Here is a 19,361-nt window from a genome sequence, read left to right on the forward strand (position 1 = left end):
AGGACTGGCCACCCCTCATAGCCTGGTTCCTCTCTAGGTTTCTTCCTAGGTTTTGGCCTTTCTAGGGAGTTTTTCCTAGCCACCGTGCTTCTACACCTGCATTGCTTGCTGTTTGGGGTTTTAGGCTGGGTTTCTGTACAGCACTTCGAGATATTAGCTGATGTACGAAGGGCTATATAAAATAAACTTGATTGATTGGTTAGTGATCAGTTAAGCTATTAGTGTTTGCACATGTGAGGAGTGTGTGTGTGACCTGGTGAATAAGTGTAGCATTTTGATTGGTTGTGTTTGGAAAAGGAAACCAAGTCACTTCCTGTTAGATTTTTGTGTTTTAGGTAGAGAATTGTGTGTAGTGTTTTGAAAAAAGTGTTTTATGCAATTGACAACTGAGTCAAAGGCTGAGAAATAGCTTATGGTTTTGGATATTTGGTGTGTAGTTTTGCACTTTGAGTGAGAGGTTTCAAAAATCGTGTGACATGAAAAGATTTTGTGTGTAAGCAGTTGGAAAAAACAGTCAAAAAAACATTGTGCTGTCTGGTTTGCTTAATATAAGGAATTTGATATGATTTATACTGTTCCTTTTGATACTTAAGTATATTTTAGCAGTAACATTTACTTTTGATACATAACTATATTTAAAACCAAATACTTTTAGACTTACTCAAGTAGTATTTTACTGGGTGACTTTCACTTTTACTTGAGTCATTTTCTATTAAGGTACTATTCTTTACTTTTACTCTAGAATGAAAATTGGGTACTTTTTCCACCACTGACCCCTCGTTCAATCACGTCACATCCTCTCTCTTTCTGGCTACATTTACGTAGGCAGCACAATTCTGATATTTCGCCCAATTATAGGCAAAAGAGCTGAAAAAAAGAACAGAATTGGGCTGCCTGTGTAAATGCAGCCTGAGAGGCTCAAAGACAGCTTCCCCAGGTAGGCTACCTATCAATACAACCCTAGGGGCTGGATTCAATCTGCAGCACAGAAGATCTGCATTGTAGAATGGTATAAATCACGCTATAACACTGATCTTCACGCTACTGATTGATTTCAGCTCTAACAGTCAGACTCACTTCCACAGTGCAGTTCCCTCACTCATTCCACCACTACAGTCTTAATTTTAATTCAGCTATCACCTGTCAGTTCTGTCAAATCGATGGACTGTTCTTAGTGATGGGGATATGAAACGTCCTCAGCCATATGGCTGAAATCAATTTACCATGTGCCACACATCAAGGATCAGAGGTTTATCATTGGCTCAGGTTTGAAAGTTCACCTTTGGTATAAACTGTGTTGGGAGGACAACATTTATACAGTTAACATTCCTCTCTCTCTCTCACTGCTGCTACTGTACTTCCTGGATGGAAAAGTACCCCAGGCACACATGAACATTCGATTGAGAGAAGATTTTTTTTAAACTTTTACTTCAGACAGGCCCGTTTCTATGGGTTGGATTTTCGGGTAAACGACATTCGATCGCGACTTCATTGCTTCTCAGCGGCTTTATCGGAGGCTGGTGGAGCTCACTGCTCTGCTCACACTCCTGGCCCTCACAGGTGAGATAACTCTTTCTCTCTTTTTTTTGTCTCCCTCTCTCTCTAGCTCTCTTCTTATTCAAGTCTTTCTTTCAACTATCCTTCTGTCTCGCTCTGTCCCCCCACACCTTCTACTTCACTAGATAATGCATACAGAAGGGAACAGAACATAGATGAACACAACCTCTGCAGTAACATCTGCTACACTGAAGTGTTAATTAATATAGTGAAGAACCTCAAGTTTGAAGGTTGATGATATGTTTTAGGAAGTTTTATCAGGTATCTGGGTTACTTAGGGAAAGTGATGAATTATTTCACATAGTGCTTGAATGCATAAGGAGTTTCTTTCTCGTGTGTGAGAAAGGGACGAGCATGGCAGACAGCTGAAAACAGACTTGGGAGATAAGTGAAATGTAGATTCTATTGTATATGTCATGTGTTACTGAAGAATAACTACCCATGGTGATTCTAATAATCCCTTTCATCTCAAAAGTATTTTCTAGCTCTCTATACCACCATTTTGCAAGAAGGGTTGCAGTGGGAGGGAAGAAGAGAGAAAGAGGGGGAAGTGTCAGAGAGAGGTAGGGAAAGAAAGAGTGAGAGGGAGGAAGAAACAGGAGGGAGAATGAGATAGCTGACAAGGCAGATCTCTCAGTGGGATGTCTGACTCATTGTTAAATGTGAAAGAACTGCTGGGCTGATGAGAAAAGTTCAGCTGGGAAATTGCTCTGTTGATGTTCAGTGCTCATTAGTAACTTAGATTGGTGCAAAACACCTGCAAATCATTTCCTATAACCTCAACCATGTGCCCAATCTCTGGCTGTTTCTGTTAAGCCTCTATTGAATTTGTTGTGCTTTATCAAACCACAAACGAACTCAATAATCACAAACACCTCCCTAAGTGTCCTAATTTATTTGATTTAACCTTTATTTAACTAGGCAAGTCAGTTAAGAACAAATTCTTCTTTACATTGACAGCCTAGGAACAGTGGGTTAACTGGCTTGTTCAGGGGCAGAACTACAGATTTTTACCTTGTCAGCTTGGGGATTTGATCTAGCAACCTTTCAGTTACTTGCCCAACACTCTAACCACTAGGCTACCTGCCGCTAATGACTAGCTTTATCAGATGTTTTCAGTGAGAGCAGCTTGCACAAGATCCTGAAGAAAATAAATGGTAATATTCGCAGAAATCTTTTACATACACACATTATACACTGTGCATACTTTACATTCTACTCCCTTTACATGTCTCCTCTCCGCCTCTCCCCAGTGGTGGGTAACAGTAGCACTCCCTCTAAGTCTGGAGTGGCAGTCGCTCCCGCCAAGGCCAAAGAGTTGCTGGCCAAGCTACGAAGGCCCAAGAGGAACATCTGGGACCGCAGCAGGCCAGACGTGCAGCAGTGGATCATGCAGTTCATGTACATGGGCTTTGATGAGACGGTGAGTGGGGACAGGAGGGTTGGATGGGGTAGGGCTCTGAGTTTATTCTGTCCCTGGGACCTGACTAGGAAAAACTATAGGCCCTACTATGGGCCATTGTCATAGGCTATAGCCATGACAGGGAGGTTATCCTGGTCAGGTCTCAAGGTTGGAAAAACTCCTGGCGCTAGATACAGTATGGGACAGGGTAAAAAAATCCTTTAGCATGATAGATAGAGGAAGGGAGGAAGGGATAATCCCCAGCCTAATTCATAATCGTTATCAGACTAGATAAGAGCAGAAGGATGGTTCTGTCACAGCAGGAAACAGAGACTCTTTTCAAAGGAGAGATAATTATCCTCTAACACTATGGACATCACTGGGCCTGAAACACCTTGAACACACACACACATGCACGCGCATACACACAAAGGTTACCTGTAAACTTTGCCAAAAAATGTCAAAGTACTTATGTAATACAACTTTAAGTATTTTTTAACGTTAACTTCTTCTGGCTGCAAGCCCGAGGCCGCCCACAATATGACAACAGCCAGCTCAAGTGCAGGGCGCGAAATTCAAAATATATATTTTTTAAATATTTAACTTTCACACATTAACAAGTCCAATACAGCAAATGAAAGGTACACATCTTGTGAATCCAGCCAACATGTCCGATTTTTAAAATGTTTTACAGCGAAAACAGCACGTATATTTATGTTAGCTCACCACCAAATACAAAAAAGGACAGACATTTTTCACAGCACAGGTAGCATGCACAAAGCCAACCTAACTAACCAAGAACCAACCAAACTAACCAAGAAACAACTTCATCAGATGACAGTCTTATAACATGTTATACAATAAATCGATGTTTTGTTCGAAAAATGTGCATATTTCAGGTATAAATCATAGTTTACATTGCAGCTACAATCAGAAATTGCACCGAAAGCAGCCATAATAATTACAGACACCAACGTCAAATACCTAATTACTCATCATAAAACATTTCTGAAAAATACATAGTGTACAGCAAATGAAAGACAGGCATCTTGTGAATCCAGCCAATATTTCCGATTTATTAAGTGTTTTACAGCGAAAACACAATATAGCGTTATATTAGCTTACCACAATAGCCAGAAACACAAGCCATTTCCCAGTAGCAAAGGTTAGCGATCGTAACAAACCAGTAAAAGATATATAATTTTTGACTAACCTTGATATTCTTCATCAGATGACAGTCCTATAACATCAGGTTATACATACACTTATGTTTTGTTTGAAAATGTGCGTATTTAGAGCTGAAATCAGTGGTTATACATTGTGCTATCGTAGCTACTTTTTCCCACAACGTCCGGATATTTTTCTGACACTTTTTCTGACACACATATTCTGACCAAATAGCTATTCATAAACATAACTAAAAAATACATGTTGTATAGGAAATGATAGATCCATTAGTTCTTAATGAAATTGCCGTGTTAGAATTCTAAAAATAACTTCATTACGACATACAGCGTTGGGTATAGATAGAGTACCCAAATGCTGGGCGCCGACGACTAGTTCACATGTACGACAGATATATGAAATAGCATCATAAAATGTTTCCTACTTTTGCTGATCTTTCATCAGAATGTTGGACAAGGGGTCCTTTGTCAAGAACAATCGTTGTTTGGATTTAGAACGGCCTCTTTCCCTCTCGATTTAGCAAGCACACTAGCCAAGTGGCACGAATCTCTCCATGTCAACAAACTGAAGAGAACGGAACACGGCAAAACTCCCGAAAAAATTTCAATAATCTGATTAAACTATATTGAAAAAACATACTTTACGATGATATGGTCACATGTATCAAATAAAATCAAAGCCGGAGATATTAGTCATCCATAACGTCAGCTTATCAGAAGGCAAATCCAGGTCCCATGACGCGCTCTCCAGAAAACAGGAAACTGGTGACACGTCATAGAAAGAGCAATTATACGAGCACAGATCAAGTTATACATTTCATTTCTTCTCTCACTCCTTGTCGACATCTAGTGGAAGACGTATGAAGTGCATCTAAACTAATACATCTCAAGGACTTTAATAGGCAGCCCCTAGAAGAGAGCATCGATTTCAGATTTTCCACTTCCTGTCAGGAAGTTTGCTGCAAAATGAGTTCTGTTTTACTCACAGATATAATTCAAACGGTTTTAGAAACTAGAGAGTGTTTTCTATCCAATAGTAATAATAATATGCATATTGTACGAGCAAGAATTGAGTACGAGGCCGTTTGAAATGGGCACCTTTTATCCGGCTACTCAATACTGCCCCTGCAGCCCAAACAGGTTAATAATCAATAAACTTGAAGACGGGGTGATATGTGTTCAATACAGGATTAAAACGATATGTAGCATGCCTTCTGTTTGATTGAAACGCATGTCCAGGACACCAGGAGTGCCTCGACTTCAAGATGGCCGTATTTCTTCATTACACAAAGGAATAACCTCAACCTATTTCTCACAACTGTTGACATCCAGTGGAAGCCGTAGGAACTGCAAGCAAGTTGCTTAGAAATTTGGTTTCCCAATGAAAGCTCATTGAAAAGACAGTGACCTCAAAAAAAAAAAATCTGAATGGTTTGTCCTCTGGGTTTCGCCTGCTAAATAAGTTCTGTTATACTCACAGACATGATTCAAACAGTTTTAGAAACTTCAGAGTGTTTTCTATCCAAATCCACTAATAATATGCATATCTTATCTCCTGGCGATGAATAACTGGCAGTTGAATTTGGGTATGTTTTTCATCCAAAAGTGAAAATGCTGCCCCCTACCCTAGAGAAGTTAAGAAACACCAGGACCAAGGAGAAAAGCTTTGGCAAAAACAAGTCAGAGAAAAAGACTGAGTGGGAGAAATGAGAGCATAATTCAATATGAGGGCCCTAAGCGATATTCAGATGGGGGCCCCCCCACCTCTCTGCAAAACATTTTAGTGGCCCTCCTCTTGATGGCAGTTAGAATTTTTGTTGTTTTGAAGTTAATTTCCTGTAATTCCATACATTTTGCCATGGATGTAGACAGTCCCGGCGCCAGGATAAAGTGACTAAGGGGGCAGTTTACATTTTTGGGGGGGTTCTTGCATTGGAATTATATTGAATTATGCTTATATCACACTATACCACAATACAACATAGTTAAAATGCAGAGACTCCAAGTCCATTGAGTGCCTTTGAAGTGACAGGTTGGCGCGAAATATGTAGCCTATTTCCGCTGCACTGTATCAGCACAATGGACAGCGCCCTACAGACTAAAACATGGCCATTTTGGTAATGAATATAGGATTCAAGATACGGTAATTCACCTATTACAAACATCCTATGTGAATGCCTCCGTACACACAGCCATCTTACCAAAATGATGCAAACTAAATGCTGAAAGTGGTAGCCTAGTTATTCATGCATGCAAACAAAAATGCTGAGTAGTAGATTGGCTTAGAATACTGACACAACTGCGAATGCGAACAAATGAATGAGAACAGAACAAAACAGCGGTACCCAGTAGGCCTAGTAAACACAATATCAGATCGATAAAGGCATGACACAATCTATATTTAGGCTAGATACATTAACAGTAAACAGACGCAGTAAACAAAAGGCGAACAGAGATCCAAATAACCAAAACATAGCCTACAGCCTGCTACAGTGAGATGCAGCCATGCATAGCCATCTTGCCATATAAACAGGCCCATGGGCCTGCTTCAAACATGGAAAACCATGCTGCTCAACAACACCTTGTGATATGGCACAATACACTTCTGTGGATCAAATTTGACCCACGTAATCAATTAAGCAATTCCAGCCTATAATCACGTTTCCAGTACGTACAGTTCCATTAACCTGTTGAGGACAGAGGGCGCTCTCACTTTGGGGGAAAATCGTGCCCAATTTAAACGGCCTCGTACTCAATTCTTGCTCGTACAATATGCATATTATTATTACTATTGGATAGAAAACACTCTCTAGTTTCTAAAACCGTTTGAATTATATCTGTGAGTAAAACAGAACTCTAGTTGGAGCAAACTTCCTGACAGGAAGTGGAAAATCTGAAATCGATGCTCTGTTCTAGGGCCTGCCTATAAATGTCCTTGATATATATCAGTATACATGCACTTCATACGTCTTCCACTAGATGTCGACAGGCAGTGAGAGAAGAAATGGAGTGTATAACTTGATCTGGGGTCGAATAAAAGCTCTCGGCATGACGTGTCACCAGTTTCCTGTTTTCTGGAGAGCGCGTGAAGGGACCTGGTTTTGCCTTCTGAAAAGCTGCCGTTATAGACGACTAATATCTCCGGCTTTGATTTGATACATGTGACAATATCATCGTAAAGTATGTTTTTTCAATATAGTTTTATTAGATTATTGAAATTTATTCGGGACGTTAGGCGTGTTGCGTTGTGTGCCTTTGTTCAGGAAGGAGAGCTTCGCGCTACTTTGCTAGCTTTCCGTGCTAATTGACTGGAGAAGAGGACATTCTAAATCCAAACAACGATTGTTCTGGACAAAGGACCCCTTGTACAACATTCTGATGAAAGATCATCAAAAGTAGGACCCATTTTATGATGCTATTTCATATATCTGTCGAACATGTGAAATAGTCGTTTGCGCCCAGATTTTGGGTACTCTCTCGCTATAACTAAGCTGTATGTCGTAATGAAGTTATTTTTAGAATTCTAACACGGCGATTGCATTAAGAACTAGTGTATCTATCATTTCCTATACAACATGTATTTTCTAGTAACGTTTATGAATAGTTATTTGGTCAGAATAGTTTAGTGTCGTAAAAATATCCGCACATTCTGGGAAAAAGATGCTACGTTAGCACAATGTATAACCACTGATTTCAGCTCTAAATATGCACATTTTCGAACAAAACATAAGTGTATGTATAACCTGATGTTATAGGACTGTCATCTGATGAAGGTTTATGAAGGTTAGTGAAAATTAATATCTTTTGCTGGTTTATTCCCTATCGCTAACGTGCCTATTGCTATCGCTAACGTGCCTTGATGAATGAATGCGGTAGTGTGGTAGGCTATTGTAGTAAGCTAATATAATGCTATATTGTGTTTTCGCTGTAAAACACTTAAAAAATCGGAAATATTGGCTGGATTCACAAGATGTTTGTCTTTAATTTGCTGTACACCATCGATTTTTCAGAAATGTTTTATGATGAGTATTTAGGTATTTGACGTTGGTGTCTGTAATTACTCTGGCTGCTTCGGTGCTATTTCTGACGGTAGCTGTGATGGTAGCTGCAATGTAAAACTGATTTATACCTCAAATATGCAAATTTTTCGAACAAAACATAGATTTATTGTATAACATGTTATAAGACTGTCATCTGAAGTTGTTTCTTGGTTAGTTTGGTTGGTTCTTGGTTAGTTAGGTTGGCTTTGTGCATGCTACCTGTGCTGTGAAAAATGTCTGTCCTTTTTTGTATTTGGTGGTGAGCTAACATAAATATATGTGGTGTTTTCGCTGTAAAACATTTAAAAAATCGGACATGTTGACTGGATTCACAAGATGTGTATCTTTCATTTGCTGTATTGGACTTGTTAATGTGTGAAAGTTAAATATTTCAAAAAAATATCTTTTGAATTTCGCGCTCTGCCTTTTCAGTGGAATGTGGGAGGAGTTCCGCTAGCGGAACGCCGGAGCCAGACAGGTTAACAACCACGAAAACCAATAGCCTCCCAAAAAAACCATAATAGAATGTATCTATTTCTATGATGAAACATACTGATATGTAGCCAGGGGCGTCATTTGGGTTCTTGCATTGGAATTATATTGAATTATGCTTATATCACGCTATACCACACTAAACATAAAAGTTTGAATGCTGAGACCATTGAGTGCTTTTGACCAAGAAGTGACAGGCTGGCGCAAAATCTCTGCTGCAATCACGACTCCAACACCATCATTAACTTCTTTATGATAGGGGGCAGCATTTTCACTTTTGGATGAATTGCGTGCCCAGAGTGAACTGCCTCCTACTCTGTCCCAGATGCTAATATATGCATATTATTATTAATATTGGATATAAAACACTCTGAAGTTTCTAAAACTGTTTGAATGATGTCTGTGAGTATAACAGAACTCATATGGCAGGCAAAAACCTGAGAAAAAATCCAAACAGGAAGTGAGAATTCTGAGACTGGTCAATGTTCAACTCATCGCCGATTCAATTCCCTGTAAGATATGGATCTGTTTGCACTTCCTACGCCTTCCACCAGATGTCAACAGTCTGTAGAACGTGGAATGAAGCTTATGCTGTGTTGTGGGGCCGGATGGGAGGGGAATGAGTCAGTGGTCTGGCAGATTGTCAGTTCCTGGTCATGCGCTTTCCTCATGATATCGCCTTGCATTCCATAACTTCTACAGACATGAAGGAATGCTCCGGTTGGAACGTTATTGGATATATATGATAACAACATCCTGAAGATTGATTATCTACTTAGTTTGACCAGTTTATTCGACCTGTTATATAACTTTTTGAAGTTTTCGTCCGAGGTCGCCTGCATTTGCGCGAGCGTTTGGACATGTGCACTAAACATGCAAGCAAAAGTAGCTACTTAGACATAAGTAATGGACATTATCGAACAAAACAGCGATTTATTGTGGAACTAGGATTCCTGGGAGTGATGATCTTCATCAGAATGCAAAGGTAAGGGAATATTTATGATGTAATTTCGTATTTCTGTTGACTCCAACATGGCGGAGTTATGTTGTTAAATCTGAGCGCCGTCTCAGATTATTGCATTGTGTGCTTTTTACGTAAAGTTTTTTTGAAATCTGACACAGCAGTTGCATTAAGAACAAGTGTATCTTTAATTATATGTAAAACATGTATCTTTCATCAAAGTTTATGATGAGTATTTCTGTTATTTGACGTGGCTCTCTGCAATTTCTCTGGATATTTTGGAGGCATTTCTGAACATGGCGCCAATGTAAACAGAGATTTGTGGATATAAATATGCACATTATTGAACAAAACATAAATGTATTGTGTAACATGAAGTCCTATGAGTGTCATCTGATGAAGATCATCAAAGGTTAGTGATTCATTTTATCTCTATTTCTGCTTTTTGTGACTACTATCTTTTGCTGGGAAAATGGCTGTGTTTTTCTGTGGCTATGTACTGAGCTAATATAATCGTTTGGTGTGCTTTCGCCGTAAATCCTTTTTGAAATCAGACATGTTGGCTGGATTCACAACATGTGTAGCTTTAATTTGGTGTCTTTCATGTGTGATTTCATGAAAGATTGATTTTTATAGTAATATATTTGAATTTGGCGCGCTACATTTTTTCTGGCTTTTGGCCAAGTGGGATGCTACCGTCCCACATATCCCAGAGAAGTTAAGTTTGCCGGCGACACAATGGTCATTCTTCTCTGCAGATCCTCTCAAACTCTGTCAGATTGGATGGGGAGCGTCGCTGCTCAGCTATTTTCAGGGCTCTCCAGAGATGTTCGATTGGGTTCTTCCTCCATCCTGACTAGTCTCCCAGTCCCTGCCGCTGAATAACATCGCCACAGTATGTGGCTGCCACCACCATGCTTCACCGTAGGGATGGTGCCAGGTTTCCTCCAGACGTGACGCTTGGCATTCAGGCCAAAGAGTTCAATCTTGGTTTCATCAGACCAGAGAATCTTGTTTCTCATGGTCTGAGTCCTTTAGGTGCCTTTTGGCAAACTCCAAGTGGGCTGTCATGTGTCATTCTGGCCACACTACCATAAAGGCCTGATTGGTGGAGTGCTGCAGAGATGGTTGTCCTTCTGGAAGGTTCTCCCATCTCCACAGAGGAACTCTGGAGCTCTGTCAGAGTGATCATCGGGTTCTTGGTCACCTCTCTGACCAAGGCCCTTCTCCCACGATTGCTCAGTTTAGCCGGGCGACCAGCTCTAGGAAGAGTCTTGGTGTTCCAAATTTCTTCTATTTAAGAATGATGGAGGCCACTGTATTCTTGGGGACCTTCAATGCTGCAGAAATGTTTTGGTACCTGTTATGGGATTTTTATGAATAATGACTAAATGATGTATACATTTAACGTAGAAATATAACTAACAGAATTATATCCTGTCTGATGAAAAATGTTTGTCCATAAGAAAGAGGGACTGTTGGTAGGCAAGGAACTATGGCAGACAACTTGTGACCACTGTGAAACTGATAATAGAGAAGGAAGTCTCCCCACCTAGGGAGGGGAGAAACCTTGGGCTTGCAGTAGATTGTGTAACATGTTGCAGGATGTGATAAGCAATGTATGCATAGGAGAAGACTTGTGAACTATGTTGCCATTGTATCTGAGAGGAGGAGGGACGTTTATGACGAAATGTGAGGTATATAGACCAATGTACCGGAAATGATAAGCAGAGCTCTCTAAATAAACATTCCTGACATTCCTGGGTGTCTGAGGCGAGGGAGGTAGGAATTGAGAAAAAGATGTAAGGTTAAAGTAATAAATGATGGAGAAAGTTGTTTCCTCCTCAGTTTTGTAGACAGTTGACAGCACTGAGAAGACTGGAGCCACATCACATGCACACTAGCACACAGTGCGCACAGGGAGCAGCGACGACATCATCACGTCATCCAAAAACATAGCAGACATGTTTAATATAAAGTGGCTATATCTTCGGCTGTGAGTGATGAAAAATAAATTTGCCTTAGTGACAATCATTTGAATAATTCAATGGATGTGTTGTGCACAAAGGTGATGACTAAAGTATCTTATTAGGAATTTTCAAATCTGACTTTTCTATGTGACCGTGTATAGAAATTGTCTTTCAGACGTCAGTTAAACTGCAGTATCGAAACCGTGCCTGGCCCCTTGGTTGACAGCTCCTGTAAGTCTGTTGGTAGGATTGCTTTAATTACTTCCTGTGTATGTGTCATTTCCTGTTCCCTGGACTTGCCTCTCTGGCTGTTGGCTCCGACAGCCTTGGCAATTTAAACAATGTTGGTCTATACATACTGTACCAGCCATCCTCTTCGAGTCATCTCCTCAACATCTGCTGAATCCCAAATCCACCCCATAGTGTCTTACCCACTAAGCACTCTAGTAGATGTGAAAGAATCTGATGGGTATGAGAAACAAGTTAATTGCTTAACCCTGCCCTCTAAAAGGCGGAGTATTTTCACCATATTACTGGTGCCTTTCCAATGTTTACGATCCTTTGAGTTGACCTAAGGTTGCGTTCTAACTACAGCTGAAGTCGGAAGTTTACATACACCTTAGAACCAAATACATTTAAACTCCGTTTTTCACAATTCCTTACATTTAGTCCAAGTAAAAAATTCCCTGTCTTAGGTCAGTTAGGATCACCACTTTATTTTAAGAATGTGAAATGTCAGAATAATAGTAGAGAGAATGATTTATTTCAGCTTTAATTTCTTTCATCACATTTCTAGTGGGTCAGAAGTTTACATACACTCAATTAGTATTTGGTAACATTGCCTTTAAATTGTTTGACTTGGGTCAAACGTTTCGGGTAGCCTTCCACAAGCTTCCAACAATAAGTTGGGTGAATTTTGGCCCATTCCTCCTGACAGAGCTGGTGTAACTGAGTCAGGTTTGTAGGCCTCCTTGCTCGCACACGCTTTTTCAGTTCTGACCACACATCAGGCGTTTGGAAATTGCTCCCAAGGATGAACCAGACTTGTGGAGGTCTACAATTTTTTTTCTGAGGTCTTGGCTGATTTCTTTTGATTTTCCCATGATGTCAAGCACTGAGTTTGAAGGTAGGCCTTGAAATACATCCACAGGTACACCTCCAATTGACTCAAATTATGTCAATTAACCTATAAGAAGCTTCTAAAGCCATAACATCATTTTCTGGAATTTTCCAAGCTGTTTAAAGGCACAGTCAACTTAGTGTATGTAAACTTGTGACCCACTGGAATTGTGATAGAGTGAATTATAATTGAAATAATCTGTCTGTAAACAATTGTTGGAAAAATTACTTGTGTCATGCACAAAGTAGATGTCCTAACCGACTTCCCAAAACTATAGTTTGTTAACAAGAAATTTGTGGAGTGGTTGAAAAACTAGTTTTAATGACTCCAACCTAAGTGTATAAACTTCGACCTCAACTGTATGTCGTTGTGTTCTTTCCCTCCCCAGAGACTGGGGATGGACCTGTCCTACTGGATGGACCACGCAGTCCAATGATCAGGGTCGTCAGCACCATTATGACGAGAACTCTCCCATCGGATCCAGAGACAGAGGGGCACACCGTCATGGAGCCAACGTCAACTATGACTACTACTAACTCCACATGCTCGCAGTCTCACTCCCCAAACTGAACTTCTCTTTTTCTCCCCTTCTACCAGCAACACCTACTACCATAACCCCAACCAACCTCCCTCTCCTCCTCTACTAACCCCAATGAACCTCTCTCTCCTCCTCTACTAACCCCAATGAACCTCCTTCTCCTCTTCTACTACCCCAATGAACCTCTCTCTCCTCCTCTACTAACCCCAATGAACCTCCTCCTCTTCTACTACCCCAATGAACCTCTCTCTCCTCCTCTACTAACCCCAATGAACCTCCTTCTCCTCTTCTACTAACCCCAATGAATCTCCCTCTCCTCCTCTACTAACCCCAATGAACCTCCCTCTCCTCCTCTACATTTACATTTACATTTAAGTCATTTAGCAGACGCTCTTATCCAGAGCGACTTACAAATTGGTGCATTCACCTTATGATATCCAGTGGAACAGCCACTTTACAATAGTGCATCTAAATCTTTTAAGGGGGGGGGGGGGGGGGGGGGGGGGGTTAGAAGGATTACTTTATCCTATCCTAGGTATTCCTTAAAGAGGTGGGGTTTCAGGTGTCTCCGGAAGGTGGTGATTGACTCCGCTGTCCTGGCGTCGTGAGGGAGTTTGTTCCACCATTGGGGTGCCAGAGCAGCGAACAGTTTTGACTGGGCTGAGCGGGAACTGTACTTCCTCAGAGGTAGGGAGGCGAGCAGGCCAGAGGTGGATGAACGCAGTGCCCTTGTTTGGGTGTAGGGCCTGATCAGAGCCTGAAGGTACGGAGGTGCCGTTCCCCTCACAGCTCCGTAAGCAAGCACCATGGTCTTGTAGCGGATGCGAGCTTCAACTGGAAGCCAGTGGAGAGAGCGGAGGAGCGGGGTGACGTGAGAGAACTTGGGAAGGTTGAACACGTGGAACGTGGAATGAAGCTTATGCTGTGTTGTGGGGCCGGATGGGAGGGGAATGAGTCAGTGGTCTGGCAGATTGTCAGTTCCTGGTTATGCGCTTTCCTCATGATATCGCCTTGCATTCCATAACTTCTACAGACATGAAGGAATGCTCCGGTTGGAACGTTATTGGATATATATGATAACAACATCCTGAAGATTGATTATCTACTTAGTTTGACCAGTTTATTCGACCTGTTATATAACTTTTTGAAGTTTTCGTCCGAGGTCGCCTGCATTTGCGCGAGCGTTTGGACATGTGCACTAAACATGCAAGCAAAAGTAGCTACTTAGACATAAGTAATGGACATTATCGAACAAAACAGCGATTTATTGTGGAACTAGGATTCCTGGGAGTGATGATCTTCATCAGAATGCAAAGGTAAGGGAATATTTATGATGTAATTTCGTATTTCTGTTGACTCCAACATGGCGGAGTTATGTTGTTAAATCTGAGCGCCGTCTCAGATTATTGCATTGTGTGCTTTTTACGTAAAGTTTTTTTGAAATCTGACACAGCAGTTGCATTAAGAACAAGTGTATCTTTAATTATATGTAAAACATGTATCTTTCATCAAAGTTTATGATGAGTATTTCTGTTATTTGACGTGGCTCTCTGCAATTTCTCTGGATATTTTGGAGGCATTTCTGAACATGGCGCCAATGTAAACAGAGATTTGTGGATATAAATATGCACATTATTGAACAAAACATAAATGTATTGTGTAACATGAAGTCCTATGAGTGTCATCTGATGAAGATCATCAAAGGTTAGTGATTCATTTTATCTCTATTTCTGCTTTTTGTGACTACTATCTTTTGCTGGGAAAATGGCTGTGTTTTTCTGTGGCTATGTACTGAGCTAATATAATCGTTTGGTGTGCTTTCGCCGTAAATCCTTTTTGAAATCAGACATGTTGGCTGGATTCACAACATGTGTAGCTTTAATTTGGTGTCTTTCATGTGTGATTTCATGAAAGATTGATTTTTATAGTAATATATTTGAATTTGGCGCGCTACATTTTTTCTGGCTTTTGGCCAAGTGGGATGCTACCGTCCCACATATCCCAGAGAAGTTAAGTTTGCCGGCGACACAATGGTCATTCTTCTCTGCAGATCCTCTCAAACTCTGTCAGATTGGATGGGGAGCGTCGCTGCTCAGCTATTTTCAGGGCTCTCCAGAGATGTTCGATTGGGTTCTTCCTCCATCCTGACTAGTCTCCCAGTCCCTGCCGCTGAATAACATCGCCACAGTATGTGGCTGCCACCACCATGCTTCACCGTAGGGATGGTGCCAGGTTTCCTCCAGACGTGACGCTTGGCATTCAGGCCAAAGAGTTCAATCTTGGTTTCATCAGACCAGAGAATCTTGTTTCTCATGGTCTGAGTCCTTTAGGTGCCTTTTGGCAAACTCCAAGTGGGCTGTCATGTGTCATTCTGGCCACACTACCATAAAGGCCTGATTGGTGGAGTGCTGCAGAGATGGTTGTCCTTCTGGAAGGTTCTCCCATCTCCACAGAGGAACTCTGGAGCTCTGTCAGAGTGATCATCGGGTTCTTGGTCACCTCTCTGACCAAGGCCCTTCTCCCACGATTGCTCAGTTTAGCCGGGCGACCAGCTCTAGGAAGAGTCTTGGTGTTCCAAATTTCTTCTATTTAAGAATGATGGAGGCCACTGTATTCTTGGGGACCTTCAATGCTGCAGAAATGTTTTGGTACCTGTTATGGGATTTTTATGAATAATGACTAAATGATGTATACATTTAACGTAGAAATATAACTAACAGAATTATATCCTGTCTGATGAAAAATGTTTGTCCATAAGAAAGAGGGACTGTTGGTAGGCAAGGAACTATGGCAGACAACTTGTGACCACTGTGAAACTGATAATAGAGAAGGAAGTCTCCCCACCTAGGGAGGGGAGAAACCTTGGGCTTGCAGTAGATTGTGTAACATGTTGCAGGATGTGATAAGCAATGTATGCATAGGAGAAGACTTGTGAACTATGTTGCCATTGTATCTGAGAGGAGGAGGGACGTTTATGACGAAATGTGAGGTATATAGACCAATGTACCGGAAATGATAAGCAGAGCTCTCTAAATAAACATTCCTGACATTCCTGGGTGTCTGAGGCGAGGGAGGTAGGAATTGAGAAAAAGATGTAAGGTTAAAGTAATAAATGATGGAGAAAGTTGTTTCCTCCTCAGTTTTGTAGACAGTTGACAGCACTGAGAAGACTGGAGCCACATCACATGCACACTAGCACACAGTGCGCACAGGGAGCAGCGACGACATCATCACGTCATCCAAAAACATAGCAGACATGTTTAATATAAAGTGGCTATATCTTCGGCTGTGAGTGATGAAAAATAAATTTGCCTTAGTGACAATCATTTGAATAATTCAATGGATGTGTTGTGCACAAAGGTGATGACTAAAGTATCTTATTAGGAATTTTCAAATCTGACTTTTCTATGTGACCGTGTATAGAAATTGTCTTTCAGACGTCAGTTAAACTGCAGTATCGAAACCGTGCCTGGCCCCTTGGTTGACAGCTCCTGTAAGTCTGTTGGTAGGATTGCTTTAATTACTTCCTGTGTATGTGTCATTTCCTGTTCCCTGGACTTGCCTCTCTGGCTGTTGGCTCCGACAGCCTTGGCAATTTAAACAATGTTGGTCTATACATACTGTACCAGCCATCCTCTTCGAGTCATCTCCTCAACATCTGCTGAATCCCAAATCCACCCCATAGTGTCTTACCCACTAAGCACTCTAGTAGATGTGAAAGAATCTGATGGGTATGAGAAACAAGTTAATTGCTTAACCCTGCCCTCTAAAAGGCGGAGTATTTTCACCATATTACTGGTGCCTTTCCAATGTTTACGATCCTTTGAGTTGACCTAAGGTTGCGTTCTAACTACAGCTGAAGTCGGAAGTTTACATACACCTTAGAACCAAATACATTTAAACTCCGTTTTTCACAATTCCTTACATTTAGTCCAAGTAAAAAATTCCCTGTCTTAGGTCAGTTAGGATCACCACTTTATTTTAAGAATGTGAAATGTCAGAATAATAGTAGAGAGAATGATTTATTTCAGCTTTAATTTCTTTCATCACATTTCTAGTGGGTCAGAAGTTTACATACACTCAATTAGTATTTGGTAACATTGCCTTTAAATTGTTTGACTTGGGTCAAACGTTTCGGGTAGCCTTCCACAAGCTTCCAACAATAAGTTGGGTGAATTTTGGCCCATTCCTCCTGACAGAGCTGGTGTAACTGAGTCAGGTTTGTAGGCCTCCTTGCTCGCACACGCTTTTTCAGTTCTGACCACACATCAGGCGTTTGGAAATTGCTCCCAAGGATGAACCAGACTTGTGGAGGTCTACAATTTTTTTTCTGAGGTCTTGGCTGATTTCTTTTGATTTTCCCATGATGTCAAGCACTGAGTTTGAAGGTAGGCCTTGAAATACATCCACAGGTACACCTCCAATTGACTCAAATTATGTCAATTAACCTATAAGAAGCTTCTAAAGCCATAACATCATTTTCTGGAATTTTCCAAGCTGTTTAAAGGCACAGTCAACTTAGTGTATGTAAACTTGTGACCCACTGGAATTGTGATAGAGTGAATTATAATTGAAATAATCTGTCTGTAAACAATTGTTGGAAAAATTACTTGTGTCATGCACAAAGTAGATGTCCTAACCGACTTCCCAAAACTATAGTTTGTTAACAAGAAATTTGTGGAGTGGTTGAAAAACTAGTTTTAATGACTCCAACCTAAGTGTATAAACTTCGACCTCAACTGTATGTCGTTGTGTTCTTTCCCTCCCCAGAGACTGGGGATGGACCTGTCCTACTGGATGGACCACGCAGTCCAATGATCAGGGTCGTCAGCACCATTATGACGAGAACTCTCCCATCGGATCCAGAGACAGAGGGGCACACCGTCATGGAGCCAACGTCAACTATGACTACTACTAACTCCACATGCTCGCAGTCTCACTCCCCAAACTGAACTTCTCTTTTTCTCCCCTTCTACCAGCAACACCTACTACCATAACCCCAACCAACCTCCCTCTCCTCCTCTACTAACCCCAATGAACCTCTCTCTCCTCCTCTACTAACCCCAATGAACCTCCTTCTCCTCTTCTACTACCCCAATGAACCTCTCTCTCCTCCTCTACTAACCCCAATGAACCTCCTCCTCTTCTACTACCCCAATGAACCTCTCTCTCCTCCTCTACTAACCCCAATGAACCTCCTTCTCCTCTTCTACTAACCCCAATGAATCTCCCTCTCCTCCTCTACTAACCCCAATGAACCTCCCTCTCCTCCTCTACATTTACATTTAAGTCATTTAGCAGACGCTCTTATCCAGAGCGACTTACAAATTGGTGCATTCACCTTATGATATCCAGTGGAACAGCCACTTTACAATAGTGCATCTAAATCTTTTAAGGGGGGGGGGGGGGGGGGGGGGGGGTGGGGGTTAGAAGGATTACTTTATCCTATCCTAGGTATTCCTTAAAGAGGTGGGGTTTCAGGTGTCTCCGGAAGGTGGTGATTGACTCCGCTGTCCTGGCGTCGTGAGGGAGTTTGTTCCACCATTGGGGTGCCAGAGCAGCGAACAGTTTTGACTGGGCTGAGCGGGAACTGTACTTCCTCAGAGGTAGGGAGGCGAGCAGGCCAGAGGTGGATGAACGCAGTGCCCTTGTTTGGGTGTAGGGCCTGATCAGAGCCTGAAGGTACGGAGGTGCCGTTCCCCTCACAGCTCCGTAAGCAAGCACCATGGTCTTGTAGCGGATGCGAGCTTCAACTGGAAGCCAGTGGAGAGAGCGGAGGAGCGGGGTGACGTGAGAGAACTTGGGAAGGTTGAACACCAGACGGGCTGCGGCGTTCTGGATGAGTTGTAGGGGTTTAATGGCACAGGCAGGGAGCCCAGCCAACAGCGAGTTGCAGTAATCCAGACGGGAGATGACAAGTGCCTGGATTAGGACCTGCGCCGCTTCCTGTGTGAGGCAGGGTCGTACTCTGCGGATGTTGTAGAGCATGAACCTACAGGAACGGGCCACCGCCTTGATGTTAGTTGAGAACGACAGGGTGTTGTCCAGGATCACGCCAAGGTTCTTAGCGCTCTGGGAGGAGGACACAATGGAGTTG

General features: G+C 41.7%; 1 protein-coding gene across 1 annotated transcript; it reads left to right on the plus strand.

Moving 5' to 3' along the window:
- Positions 1–1,475: 1,475 nt before the first annotated feature.
- On the plus strand, positions 1,476–18,182 carry LOC120063977 (augurin-A-like; the record flags this gene model as incomplete). Its single annotated transcript, XM_039014287.1, has 5 exons — positions 1,476–1,560; positions 2,667–2,714; positions 2,811–2,980; positions 13,115–13,153; positions 18,075–18,182. Coding segments are annotated over 5 exons (450 nt in total), but the record flags the coding sequence as incomplete, so codon positions are not given.
- Positions 18,183–19,361: the final 1,179 nt, after the last annotated feature.

This window comes from Salvelinus namaycush, chromosome 19 (assembly GCF_016432855.1).
Source record: "Salvelinus namaycush isolate Seneca chromosome 19, SaNama_1.0, whole genome shotgun sequence".
Taxonomy (NCBI): Eukaryota; Metazoa; Chordata; class Actinopteri; order Salmoniformes; family Salmonidae; genus Salvelinus; species Salvelinus namaycush.